Here is a 13944-nt window from a genome sequence, read left to right on the forward strand (position 1 = left end):
CAGGCGAGAAGCACACAGAAAGACAAAAAAAACGTGAGTTTGTGGCTGTAGAAGGACTCTCAATAGAGATGTGCACTGTCCGAAGGTTTGAGACAGAGTCATTTATTTTCGATGGTTAGGGTTAGGGGAAGCGGCTAGGGAATGCTAGGGATAGCATAATAATAATAATAATAATAATGGATTGTATTTATATAGCGCTTTTCGGGACCCCTCAAAGCGCTTTACAATACCACTATTCATTCACTCACTCACTGGTGGAGGCAAGCTACAGTTGTAGCCACAGCTGCCCTGGGGCAGGCTGACAGAAGCGAGGCTGCCATATCGCGCCATCGGCCCTTCTGGCCAACACCAGTAGGCGGTAGGTGAAGTGTCTTGCCCAAGGACACAACGACCGAGACTGTCCGAGCCGGGGCTCGAACCGGCAACCTTCCGATTACAAGACGAACACCCAACTCTTGAGCCACGATCGCCCCAATAATGATAATGTCAATTGGATGTCCCAACTAAAACATGAAAACAAGTGTGTGTCACAAATCACAGAGCAGACAGAACTAAATGGCCATAAGTGTAGATCCTAATATATTTTTAGCTTTTCTTTATGTTTCATTGTGGGTCTGACCATCAGCACTACAGAAACACTGGAAGCACAAGTGAACATCTGCGGCTGGTATCTCAGCAGATTAATGCTCATGATTTGGAATTCAGCTGTCATATATGCATCTAATGTTCAGGAGTCTACTTATTATGTTTGTGTTGTCTGCATTTTGCGCCTACCTGATATCATTTGGTGCCGTGTGTATTCTTGGACTGGTGATCCGTTTGTGTTTGTGTATTTGAAGTAAGAATATAGAGTCATTTAAATGCTCTATTTCTCTGTTTGTGTAGGAGCAATTTATTTTTAAAATACAGGTTTCTGTTTGGCATTGATAGAGGACCGAGTTATTTGCATGTGGAACATTAGCTGGGCTGTTTTTGGGGATCCCACTGATATGACAGAGTGTTGGGCTTTTTTTTCAGTGTTTTGTTTTATTTAATTGGAAAGTTGTTTTTCTGATGAGGCAAGTTGGCAAAAGTTCTTGTTCTTTCAGCCACAGTAGTGAAAAATACATTGGTATTCAGAGCTGTGGATGCAAAATGTGAAAATAGTTTGAAGAAAAACAATAATACAGAACCAAGTTTATTCAAAACTTTATTCATTAACTTAGTAAAGTGTAGTTACTACCTTACACTGAGCATGCAGTTTATCCTTATAATAAGAAAATTGAACAGTCAGCCCAGGTGTTTATATTTGTGACCTTTTGCATTTCTTTGATTTTTTGTTTCACTTATGAGTTTTATTAAACATGAAATGAGAATGTATTTATTTGAAGTACTCCTGGAAATAAAAGCTTTGTACATTTTTTCAGAGCTTGGCAAAGACACTGAAAATGTTCTTGGAGCTCAATGTATACAAACTTTAACTTAATTTGATTTTGAGAGTGTGTCTCACAACAATGCACAGAAATATTAAATCCACATATACCAGTGCTAATGCTAATATTGTTTTCTGTGTTTTCTGTGTGTCCAGACCAATGATGTCGCAGGAAACACTTGGAACTGGCTTTACTTCATCCCTCTCATAATCATCGGCTCCTTCTTCATGCTTAACCTGGTGCTTGGTGTTCTTTCTGGGTAAGTCATATACTACAGGTAAACCTAAAGGGTGAACTGTAGTTATATATTCTCTTTTTTACAATCAGCATGTTGTTTGCCTTGTTTTGAAATCACCTCTGCCCGTGCTGTTTTTGTCAGGTTGCCAGTTTCTTTCACTGAATTTCAACTTCTCACAGTCTGTGTCAAAGGATGTGCCAAAATGAAAGAGTGAGACAAAAAGTCATTGAAAACTAACTTTTAAAAAGTCAATGAACAAAAGAAGCAAATACTAATACTTGGACAGGAACATGTAGCACACGAGAAAACGAACGCAGGGATGACAAACTGACAAACTGTGTGTGTGACTGTGTGTTGGGGGGCAACTAAGAACTAGAGATCGAAAACGCTAAATATAGAATTTTGCCAACTGCTAAAGACTTTTTTTTTTAAAACTTGCCCATGTGTCCCTTGTATGCAGTATGTATATATTTTTGGTGATCTTATCAAAATTTCCACTAAATAACTTAAAATTTTGAGTTACATATTTCAAGATTTTTTACTTACTCAGAGGTAACTTAGAATAAACTTTTTTACTCAGTAGCACAAAAATGAACTTCGATACTGATGTTTGGATCCTCTCATCACATCCATATGACAGGAAATGCTGCAAGCTAATAAGCAGTAAATGGAAGTCTATGATGTCACTTAAACTATGTGAATGTGTTTCTATGAGACTTCTTGAGAATATTTTATAATCTTTAAAAGGACATTAAATTAAAGCTTCTGGCTGTTTCAGTGGCCTGTATGTACAAATAAGGCCACATAGGAGCAGCAAAAAATTAATAATTAATAAAGTGCTAAACTGAGAGTTAATTAAGTAAATCAACAGAATACTCAGCATGCTTTTCTATCGTCTACTGCTTCTCCTTTTCACCTTCTTCCTCTCATTGTCTTTCCCTGTCTTGTGTAATGAAAAGCCCGTGCTCGGTAGCTTTAATCATCCTGGTCCTCTGCACTCCTGAAGGCAACGTCTGCCCATCTCATTGTGTCTATGTTTACAAAGAGCCTTGCCTCACCTGCCGTGACTCGCGGCCTCTTGTCTTTTTAAACTCTTGATTAAAGCAAACATGTTTGATCATTAGTCTGGACGTCGTAAGGAACCGCTGCTTAAAATGAAGCTCTTGAGAAAAATGATGATCCGACAACAGCTAGCTCATATTCCTTCGGTGAAATGATCACTTTGACCTCTCATTTTGCTGGTTTTCATGAAACTATTAAAACTATGAAATGTTCAGTATTCCAAATCATGTTTCCTGATGACTGTGTGCCACCAATCCATTAACTTACATTAACTACATACAAGGCATAAATAGTAAAGTAGAGGAAATCAACAAGGTAACAAAATCCTTTGAGCAGGCACTTCTAATGCTGGTCAAAGGTTGTTTGTTAATCTTTTCTTGTCTTATTATCGCAATAACACAAGTGAAAAGTCAGACATAGTCTAGCACTACGAAGGTTAGATACATTAATCCCTGAAATGATTCTACTACAGAGGTTATGAAAAAAAAGATGTCATATGCGTACCGCTGCTTTCAGTCTTTATGTTAAGCTAATAGCCTGCTGCTTATAGCTTCATATTACACCTTAAGACAAGAAAGTTGTGTGCATCAACTGAAAACTGAATAAACATGCTTCCTAAAACAGAACTAAGGAAAAAATACTATATCTTACCATTCATTGTTTTCTCTACGAGAAGTGCACATGCTGTCAGTAGTCCTATCACACAGAGCCATGAAACAGCATCACGAGCTTTCTCTCCACCCAAACATTTCATGTCTGAAAATGCTGGAAATATCTCCTGACAGAGTTATGGCTATGCCAGCAGCCTTTTTTTCCTCTTGCATATCCTCAACGGTTTCCCAGCTGTCATCTTAACTCTGACATTATTAATCCATCTGCCCGAATAGTTTGAACCTCAACTTCATCTACAGTTTATCTGTCTCTTACATAGATCAATATCTGCTCACATGACCCAAACATTAAAAAAAAGTCTTTAAATGCAAACTACCACATGTTAAATGTTAATGCAACCTGTTCTTGCTGTGTATAAAAAAATCCTGCCTCAACAGAGAATTTGCCAAAGAGCGAGAGCGTGTGGAGAAGAGACAGGAGTTCCTAAAGCTTCGCAGGCAACAGCAGATTGAGAGAGAGCTCACTGGATACTTGGAGTGGATCTGCAAAGCAGGTTAGACTCATCTTTCAAAAAGCATGGTTGTGTTAGGAAAAAAAAAAAGAAAGAAAGAAAATCCCCCTTTTTTTCCCTTTCTCTCTCTCGCTGCAGAGGAGGTGTTGCTGGAGGAGGAGGATGAGATTGCAGAGGAGAAGTCCCCACTGGACGGTGCGTGGTACAAGAGGAAACAAAACCTTCCAGGTGAAAACAGGGCTGAGTATCTGTTGCCTGCTTTACCATGGTCCATTACCACAGGAGGCCGATGGTAAACCAGGCACAGAAAGGTATGGCTCATCGTTTCCATCTCATGACTGCTTTTGGACATCGTTAAACTTGTGCACATGGATCATTTTAAAGTCATCAGTCATGGATGTGATCTGGCTCTTTTTTTCACCTGTCTACTTGCTGCATGGACTTTTATGATGCAAATTATTACTGTGATTAGAGAAATGTTTTAAAAAAACCCAACAAGCTAGCTGGCAATTCTATGGAGATGACAGGAGTCCAGGAACTCGATGCAGCAGCCAAAAAATTGTCTGGCATGTAACACTGCAGCATGTCGTTCTTACAGTTTTAGCCTTAGAAGTGCTGCTGAGCACTAAGAATGAGCACTTCAAGCAAAAGTACTGTAAACTATTCTTCAGAGATCACACCCCGCCCTCAACCACTTTGAAATGACTGCACATATGATTTGAGACATGCAGTTTGCACCTCATTTTATTTTATTTGTCTAACTTTAAGGTGGCTGTTGTGGTCTTTTGCTTGAATGTTGTTTTCTTTCTTCTTTTCTATTACAGTCTAATCTCACAGTGTCACATATGTTTTGCTGGTAGTTATTTAGTGTTTTGTTCATCGTGTTTTTGTGTAATGGTTGTCAGCAAACAGCTTGTAGGGGGATTAGGATCAAGTCCCGCCAGAAGTTGGCAGTGATTATTTGGATCTTTGAAAACCATGAACATGAAGAGTACACAAAGTAGTTGTGCTTGCAATTTTTAACTTTTCATGCAAAAATAAAATGTTTAGTCTGTTTCCAGGCTTTTGAGACATTTGCATCATAACACATCAGAATTAAACAGTTATTATCAGTTAATATTACTGACAAACCATTAGCAGATTTATGTATTTAGCTTGCTAATCTTTGCTCTTTTGCTAATGCCAAATGAATTGCTTCACCAAATAACTGTAATGCATAAACGCCTTGACCTCAAACATACTGAAAATTTGAGGACTGTATTCTTAAAAGCAGGAAAGAGGTGGTCAAATATCCAGCCAGAATTAAACCAGAAGCTGGTTGATGGTAGAGACATCTGACTGAGGTGCAACTTGCTAAGGGACATTTAACCAAATATAAGCGGAGGTGTGCATTTGAGCCTGTATGTATACTTTTAACTCTATGGGAATTAGAGAAAATCCAAAATAAATTAAAACTTGTGCACCCAGCAGTTAAAAGAAATCATTTAAGCCCAAAATTACTGTGACATTCATGCCCATGGTGAGTGTACTATGTAAACCTATAATCTTAACTGTATATGTGCTAAATAGTGGTTTTTACTCAAATGATTACTCTTATTACATTTAACATTAAAATAAAATATAAAGTATAGCGTGGAGTGTTACATGAAGTCCTAGTGAACATCTGTAAAACATGGTGTCAGTACAGTGCAGCCTGCTGGTCATGACTGCAACATAAATCAGCATTAATGATTAGCCAGACATTTGATTGCTAATCATGGTTTCCACTCTGCCTTCTCATCTTCACTGTTCTTTGTCTCTGTCTTTCTCTCTCGCTCTTCCTCATGATGTCATTGCATTAGGCCTGATGTGAATGCAGGGGTTAATTAGTGGGATTAACAGCGATAGTCTGAAGGAAACTTATTGAACCAACACACATACATATATGCACAGTGTTATTTGACGGTAAACTGATACACACACATTTAATACACATACATGCTAATGATTCCAGCAAAATGACAGTAGTCAGCAGCGTTATTTCCCTCAATCAGTTACAAATGGAGGATTAAAACGTATGAGGCACAGCTTTAGAAAAACCACTCTGATGTTGTTGGAGCAGAAAATATGTATTTGGCATCCGTCAGATGAATGACAGGTATGAGCAGCGGAGCAGAGTGTCAATCATAGCTGCCCGTCTGGGAAAAAGACGATTATAAAACTCTTTATTCTGAAATGATTTACTAAGTCTTTTAATGATAAGAAATTGAGGAAATTAGCCTTTTTATAACGTACTCTACAGGCTGGATATTTCATTTATAGATAAAAGATGTGCGGCAGCTGCTTTCAATTACTTTCAAAGAACAGAAATTTGAAAAAAAAAAAAAATATAACATCTGTTGCTTTTCTCACAAATATGGGGTTTCTTTAATTTAATAATTCGTGCAGATATCTCCTTGTTTTCAAATCAGTTTGGCTGTTTTTTGAGCTCCTATAGATGAATCATTATAAAATGCTTACAAACAAAGCAAACCCGCCAACCAAAACATATGTTATCTTAGTGCAGGTACAGGCATTTCTTCAAAAACCGAGTTTTTACTGTTAACAGGTTGATATTTTCATAGCTGCTTTTTTCCCTCTCTGAAGAGGGAACAAAGGTTTCTGGGATTCAGTTACAGAAAGAGATTTGATGATGAAGAATTAGACTTGGAGTGGTCTCAAAGCCGTATTTATTTTCTCAGCCTGCTTCCTGCCTCTCAGCTGCTTTCCCGAGCAGATATGCAGGCGTTTGGATTTAATGAACGAGCCCACCACTCCAGCGGCACTGAAGTGGTCACATGACCCTCACATTCATGTCATGCTGGCGGTTTTTCATTCCAAGGCCGACTTCAAGCAGCAAGGCAGAAAATCTCCAAATGAAAAACGTGATTGATGCCTGCTATTCATAGCTCCCAATTAGCTCACCCATCTTCACCACACGCACACAGTTGATCCATTGAAAAAAGAAAATGCTAGCATTTCTTGGCATAATTAACTTCACTTTCACAGATCTGCATTAAATAATGCAGATGAAGCAGAACAGTTCCTACTGTATCCTTATATATATTATTGTCCTTTTACATCTGTGCTGTTCTCTTTACAGTCCTGAAGCGAGGCAAAGTGAAGAAGGGTAAAAACGACCTGATCAGCGCTGAGGAGGGGGAGGATCCTTTTGCAGACATCTCCTCTGTTGGTAAATCTTTTTTTTTTTTACCCACGTCCACCAGCAGGATACCCCTGACCTTTACATGCTGTCTATTCACAAACACGACCTTTACAATAAACCCCCCATAAAGGCTCATCTTCTAGAGTGAACACGTTCTCTGACTCTGTCACCTCCCTTTATCAGATCAGGATGCCCTGTCTCTGCAACATTTAAACACGAGGCCAAAGATCTTAATAATGTATATTGTTCTAGCGGCTCTCTGATTCAGAGACCGAATGTCTAAAGTTTCTCCCGGCTGTGGATCACCTTGAGGGAAAAGGAGTATAATTAACTTTTCTAATTAGACTGTTAAAATAGCAGGAGAATCACCTGCAGCATATTCAAATTATACTTTTTAATATTAATGGACTTCATGCTTCCCAACAAAGACAACATGTAATTGCTTGTCTGTGGGTTGGAAACAAGCATTAACGGGATAAATGAAACCATTTAGCTGCCTTCATTTTTTTCCCCGTTATCTGAGCTAATGACTGTTTTTTTGTTTGTTTGTTTCTTTTGAAAAAAAAAATTGCTGAGGGAATAGATGTCATATATATTCCATGTCTCATCTCACTGGTTTCACTCATAATGCCTGCAGTTCCGCTGCACAGCACAGAAGTAGTAGGTGTGCACAGTTTTAATGAGCAGCTGCAGGTAAATTTCAAGGAGTGTTTAGGTGATTTAATGCTTTGATTTCTGTCCCATGGGGAGATTTTTTTTTAATTTAATCAGTTTACAATCTTGGCCATGAACGATTTCATTGCTTGGGAGCAGATTTAAAAGTGTGTTAAATCTGTTCAGAGCACATTTGTCTACCTAGTATAACAGTTAAAAAAACCTACTTTTTAAAATTTTTGTGAGCTTAGCTCAATAGTTGCCCCCAAAAGAGCAGTAACTTACCAGTAACTTATTAATACCAGTAACTAAAAACTTAAAAAGACACACTGACGATTAGGATAATATAAAACCAGCAGTGCATCTTAAAAATGGATATAGCATGAAAATAGAACGTTAAAACAAGATTAATACAAACAGAACTGAGAGCCCTACCCCATGTTGCTCTAAAATCGCTCTATTTCTACATTGACCAAACCACAAAAGTATTATTTTATTGTGCATTCACTGAATCAGTTTTGTCCTTTCTATTGGTGTCATGTGCAAAAAGTCTCACTCTCCATGAAGTGGTCAAAAGGAAGAATTACACCTCGAGCGAGTGTCCCTGTGCACCAGACAGTTACAGCTGGCTCAGTTTCCCTTCAATACTTGCACCTTTTTCCTAGTGACTTTCAGTTTCTTCCTTGTGAAGATAGATGTATCTGACTCGTATTCAGAGGAGGGCTTATGCATAATATTGGTGGTTTATGTCTGGGAGATTTTTTCTAGGGGGGTGTTCCAACTGCAATTTTAACCCCTTATCTGCTGTTATAAAGAACGCCCTTACAACTATGCATGCGAAAACTGAGCAGCAGCAGGAGCTGAAGATGCAGCAGACATGGAAAGTGAAATCCAAAGTGGTTCCTGCGATAATAGGAGCATTAGGGGATATTAGTAGCATTATGTAAACCCCAAACTGGAAAACTGGAAGAGTAGCTCCAGCAGATTGTAGGTACAACATTCAGGCCTGTGGTAAACAATCCACACATGCTGTGCAGAGTATCTCTCTGTAGGTCCAAATAAAGTGATCTGAACCTCAAACACCCTAAGACCAGTGACATTCGCTTTAGGGGCATAAAATTAGTATGTTACCTTATCTGTATTTATGGGTCTCAGTGGGTACATTGTGGTAAAGGAGAAGCAGTGGAGTACTTTAGTGACCTGACTGGAGCAAAAAAAAAAAAAAAAAATACTCATATACTCCATGAGTACAGACCTAAAATTTAAAAGAAAAAAACACTACAGTTGCATCAAAGCCTTCCTACTGCTCTGTCTAACCTGCATGAGCTGCTCATGTATAGAGGAGAGAGGTTATTTACAGAGAATTAACAGTGTCTTTAACACTGGGTTCATAAAGTCTGTTGTGTTTGTTTTAGTTGAAATTCTGAGTGCAGCTTTCTTAACCCGACAGAAGTAAACTGTTTATTTCTTCGAAGCAAAAAATCCCAATACACAGAAGCCTGAATATTTAATTACACCACAGCTGAAAGGGCAGGATGTGATGCATGCAAGCTCTTATTAGAAAACATTACTGTAAAAAAAATTATAACTCAAACCACACCAGCTTAGTTTATATGAGTCACAGAATGTGAGTATTTTATGAATGGAAGGCAGGAAACCAGTGTGCCAAACACATACCCATATCCATCACACAGTTCCTGTAAAACTACAGCTGGCTTAAGTGTTTATACAGATTTACCTTACAATAAAAAGATTTAATTTATGTCTAAAAGAGTAAGTAGGTGGATTATTATTTTCTCTATGATTGCTAAACGAAAGCCTTGTAAGCATTACAGCCATCTGAGTGTAAAAGCTAATTTTAAGATCACCAGGGGAAAAAAAGCAAAGGAAACAAACAGTGATTCATTGTGAAAACTGTGAATCTGAGAAATAATTAGCCGCTGCACACTCACACATTTCCTTTCTCACCTCTTCGTCATCGTTTTCAGCTCCTCCTGGCTCACCGTTTGGTCGGGCCAGTGTGAAAAGCAGCGGTAAGATGGACAGCTCATCTTACTTCCGGCGTAAAGAGAAGAGGATCCGCTTCTTCATCCGCCGCATGGTGAAGGCTCAGAGTTTCTACTGGATCGTCCTGTGTGTGGTTGGCCTCAACACACTCTGCGTGGCCATAGTCCACTATGACCAACCCGAGTGGCTTACAAGAGCTCTCTGTAAGTCTCAGAATAAAATGCACTCCTACATGCTCACTTATTCACTGCCTGTATGACTACTTTCTCTCTGTTTTGTTGCTCTGTCCATCAGACACTGCAGAGTTTGTGTTTCTGGGTTTGTTTCTGACTGAGATGACTTTGAAGATGTACGGCCTTGGAGTAAGGAATTATTTCCACTCCTCCTTTAACTGCTTTGATTTTGGGGTAAGTGTAGGCTGTAATCCAAGCTTCTGTTTGGTTTAATGGTGTCCTAAAATCAGAGCCACACACATCAGGTACTAACTTTACCTTCTCCTTTTGTCTTCAGGTGATTGTTGGCAGCATTTTTGAGGTGATCTGGGACATGATTAAACCAGGAGCATCGTTTGGTATCAGTGTGCTGAGAGCTCTGAGACTGCTTAGGATTTTCAAAGTCACCAAGTAAGTTCACTGTGTGAAACTACAAGCATATAATATAACCATACATTTGTCACGGTTCTGGGTGATTTTGACCCAGCATTTTGAGTTCTTATGTTTTGGTTTGATTTTGTATTAACGGGTTATATTCTGATTCCCTTGTTGTGCTTTGTTGATCATTATTATAAATCTATGTTTCAGTTTATCCTGGTTAAGGGTTTAGTTCTTAGGTTTTGTTCTTGTGCCCTCGTGTTTAGTATAGGTTTAGTTCAGTGTCAAATCTGCGTCTTTGTGAATTGTTCCCTGTTTTATTTTGAAGGTTTATGTCTTATATCAGTGTTTCTAGTTTCGTTTTCTCTGTCTCGTTAGGTCGAATTTCTCCCAGCTGTGTTCCCACCTGTTCCTTGTTCCCTCATGTGTATTTATAGTGTGTGTCCTCCAGTGTTCAACGTCGCGTGGTACCCTCAGATTTGCCTTTGTGTTTCCGGTCTCAGCTTTCATTGTTCAGTTTGTGTTTGTTCTTTGCTGGCAATAAAGCTGTGGTTTTTGAGTTGCTATTTTGTCTCGACGAGTCTGCATTTGGGTCCATTTGGCGCCGCCTGCCCGCACACAGAGCCCTGACAACATGCCTTCAATGCAGAAATGTTTTCTTTGTTTGAACTTTGCAACCCTCCCAATATTATTCTGTTCATTGTGTGCTGCAGTTTAAATGAAAAATGGCTCCTTCTTGGTGTCATAAATCAGACAAAGTGGAACACAAAAACAGTATACAGTGCATAACTGTGAAATATACATAACGTTAGAGTGAGAAATCTTTTAAGGAGTATGTTTTTTATCACTTTGCCTTGACTTATAATCTGAACATTTAAAATGTGTGTCTTCAGGAAGCAATACAGGAAAACCTTTCAATGTATCATAAAACTGAAAGCACTACTTTACTGAGTAAAACCTGAATCTAGCTGAAAATTGTACTGCATTTATTTATATGGTTCTTATTGCACTCTTAAGGTCATCCCACAGTATTTTTTTTCTGACATTCTGTTGTATATTTATTGCTGTGCTTGACATAACTGTCCTGTTGTATGAGCTCTTCGGTTTGGGCATTGCACAGTCTGACCTTGGGTTAATTTATTGGGATGTCCACTCCTGCTAATATTGTGGCATTGTGCTAATACACACCTGCAACGTAACACTTGGACTCCATGTTGTCACTTGACTAGACCTGATAATAAACTTAACAATACATCTATAAAATAGTTTCTTACCAGAAGGTCCTAAATATTGAAGCTGTGTTCCTCTATTCTTTTCTGCCTTGCTTCCTGTACTGACAATCATGTCATAGTTTATACCTTTCATGTCATTAGATTAGCCTTAATCTTCTCATTCAGTAAGACTAGCAGCTGTACACCCTGACACACTGATTTGTTTTATGCCACCTACACTTCTTATTGCTATTTGTTCCACTCTGCCCTCCTCTGCTTTGGTTGTTCCTGATATGTGTATTTGCAAGATTTGTCATATTACTTCTTATGTCTGTCTGAGTCTTCCTGTTTTGTTTTTTTGTTTTTTTTGTGTGTGCTCCAGTATGTACAACAATAATTTCTTCTTTTTGTTTGCTCTTTCATGTCAGATACTGGAACTCTTTAAGGAACCTTGTTGTTTCCCTCCTGAACTCCATGAAGTCCATCATCAGCTTGCTCTTCCTCCTTTTCCTCTTCATTGTGGTCTTTGCCTTGCTGGGGATGCAGCTCTTCGGAGGACAGTAAGTGATTTGTCCAACCTGATCTGCTCTTTTTCCTCCTCTTTCCAACCATTTATAATTCATCACACGAGCACCAACACAAACACAAATCCTCTCCTCTTCTACTTCTCTACTCATTTCCCCACCTGACCCTCCTTCTTGTGTATGATCCCTGGCCCAGCGTGGCAGTGGTGACAGACATGTTGACACAGCGGGTAGCTGGCAGATCAGCAGTAGTGACTGCAGCCCTTTGATATCACTCTCAGCAGGAGCTCCATGTCTTCTAACAACGGGAACACCTCATGATTCTGGGCTGGCTGCAGTTAATCAAAGGCCTGGCATCCGGCCCCGTCTGACTCAACTCATACACAAACATTTTACTTTCTCTCTCCTCACATATCATCTCACATCACACAAATACTGCTCTGGTCAGATGGTTTGCCTTTTTAAATCTACAGTACTAAAATTATTATTAAATCCTGTTGAGTGCTTAAAAAGAAGGTAACTGGATGTCTCTTGGCTTGTGAAGATATTTCACATCTCGTCCAAAAGGCTTCCTCAGTTCTAAAACAGCTGTGTGACCCAGGTGTTTAACCCAATGTAGGGGGCCCTTTGGAAGTATTCCTGAGGGTCACTGATCCCCTATTGATCATCATGTGAGCCGTCACAAGTGTGGATCATTGCAACTGCCAAGGTTTCACCAAGTGTAAATCTCTATAGGTCATGGCCCTGCATTGTAGTTTTTGGACGTTATAGTGTTTGAATAATCTGAGTTGATTCTTGGTTTCATTTACCTCATGCTTTAAGTGTTTAGTGAGACTAATTCCTCCCTCAGTGTTTCCCTCGTTCTCTTGTGTCTAGCTTCCTGTGTTGGTTTTTGGTGTCTCCAGTCTTATCTCCATGTTTATTTGCCCGTTTCACCGGTCTTGTCTCTGTCTCTTGCTCTCTCAGCTCAGTCATGTCCCTGTTTGGGCTTTGTTCTGTCCCTCCACTCTGTCGTGTCTCCGTGTCTGTTTTATCCCCAGCTGCTGTGTCTAGTCACTTGTTTTAGCCTCTGTGTGCACTCCCCAGCATCTCCTCTGTGTAGTCAGTTGTGTCTGGTTGCTGTCTCTCCATCTCCATCTTGTCTCTATGTTGCTCAAAAGAGTGTCTTTTCTCCACTTTTTTGAGAATGCCAAACTTAATTGAAATCTCTGTTACCTAAAGTCAGAGACCTGTCACTGGGATTAATAATATCCTACCTAGTTTGGAATACCCTATGACCCAGAAACTGACATTGTACATGAATTTATATAATATAAAGAATAAAAAATTTCACATTTTAAAGTCTAGAATGTTTAATCAACCAACCGTACAACCATCCATCCATGTTTACCTGCTTATTCAATTAATGGTAGCAGGGACCTGGAGCCTATCGTGCATGTGTTGCACTGTGGGAGAATGCCAGAGCACCCGAAGAGAGAACCCATGGAAGCATGGGGAGAACATGCAAACACCACACAGAGAGGGGTCAGCTGGCTAGCAGGAGGCTGGCAGAAAAAAACAATCAAGTAGAACAATTAATCTCAGTGAAGTTATCCAAAGCACAAGGAAGCACCGTGCTTCCCAAGTGGGAATAAGCACAGACTGGAAAACCAGGGTAGCTGAGGCAGGGATTATATTTGATTGCAGACACGGATTCAAACGGTAGTGGTGAAAAACAATCAGAAAAAATTACACACAGCGATGTCATTTGGGAGACAAAAAAAGGTGTTGGTATTTCTGTGTCCACCGTTTGAAAAACATAGTAAGCAACACATGGAATAGTATTTCTTAACCATTCTTTTTATTTTGGAAAAACTGCACTCATTTGCTTTGTAATGTTCTTCCTCCAAGAAAGTTTAAACTGAACAACCAAAACCCATTTAAAATGATATTTTAACCA

General features: G+C 39.2%; 1 protein-coding gene across 1 annotated transcript in view; it reads left to right on the forward strand.

Annotated features, from left to right (window-relative positions):
- The window catches only part of cacna1bb (calcium channel, voltage-dependent, N type, alpha 1B subunit, b), a 207017-nt gene that overhangs the window by 115666 nt on the left and 77407 nt on the right, over positions 1-13944 (forward strand). Inside the window, exons 8-15 of the mRNA XM_039614707.1 lie at positions 1568-1671; positions 3762-3877; positions 3974-4063; positions 6957-7046; positions 9662-9883; positions 9975-10087; positions 10191-10303; positions 11910-12041. Of these exons, the coding sequence (XP_039470641.1) occupies positions 1568-1671; positions 3762-3877; positions 3974-4063; positions 6957-7046; positions 9662-9883; positions 9975-10087; positions 10191-10303; positions 11910-12041 (980 nt within the window). The remainder of the gene's footprint in view (positions 1-1567; positions 1672-3761; positions 3878-3973; positions 4064-6956; positions 7047-9661; positions 9884-9974; positions 10088-10190; positions 10304-11909; positions 12042-13944) is intronic.

The sequence above is a fragment of the Oreochromis aureus genome, linkage group 7, assembly GCF_013358895.1.
Source record: "Oreochromis aureus strain Israel breed Guangdong linkage group 7, ZZ_aureus, whole genome shotgun sequence".
NCBI classification, from domain to species: Eukaryota; Metazoa; Chordata; class Actinopteri; order Cichliformes; family Cichlidae; genus Oreochromis; species Oreochromis aureus.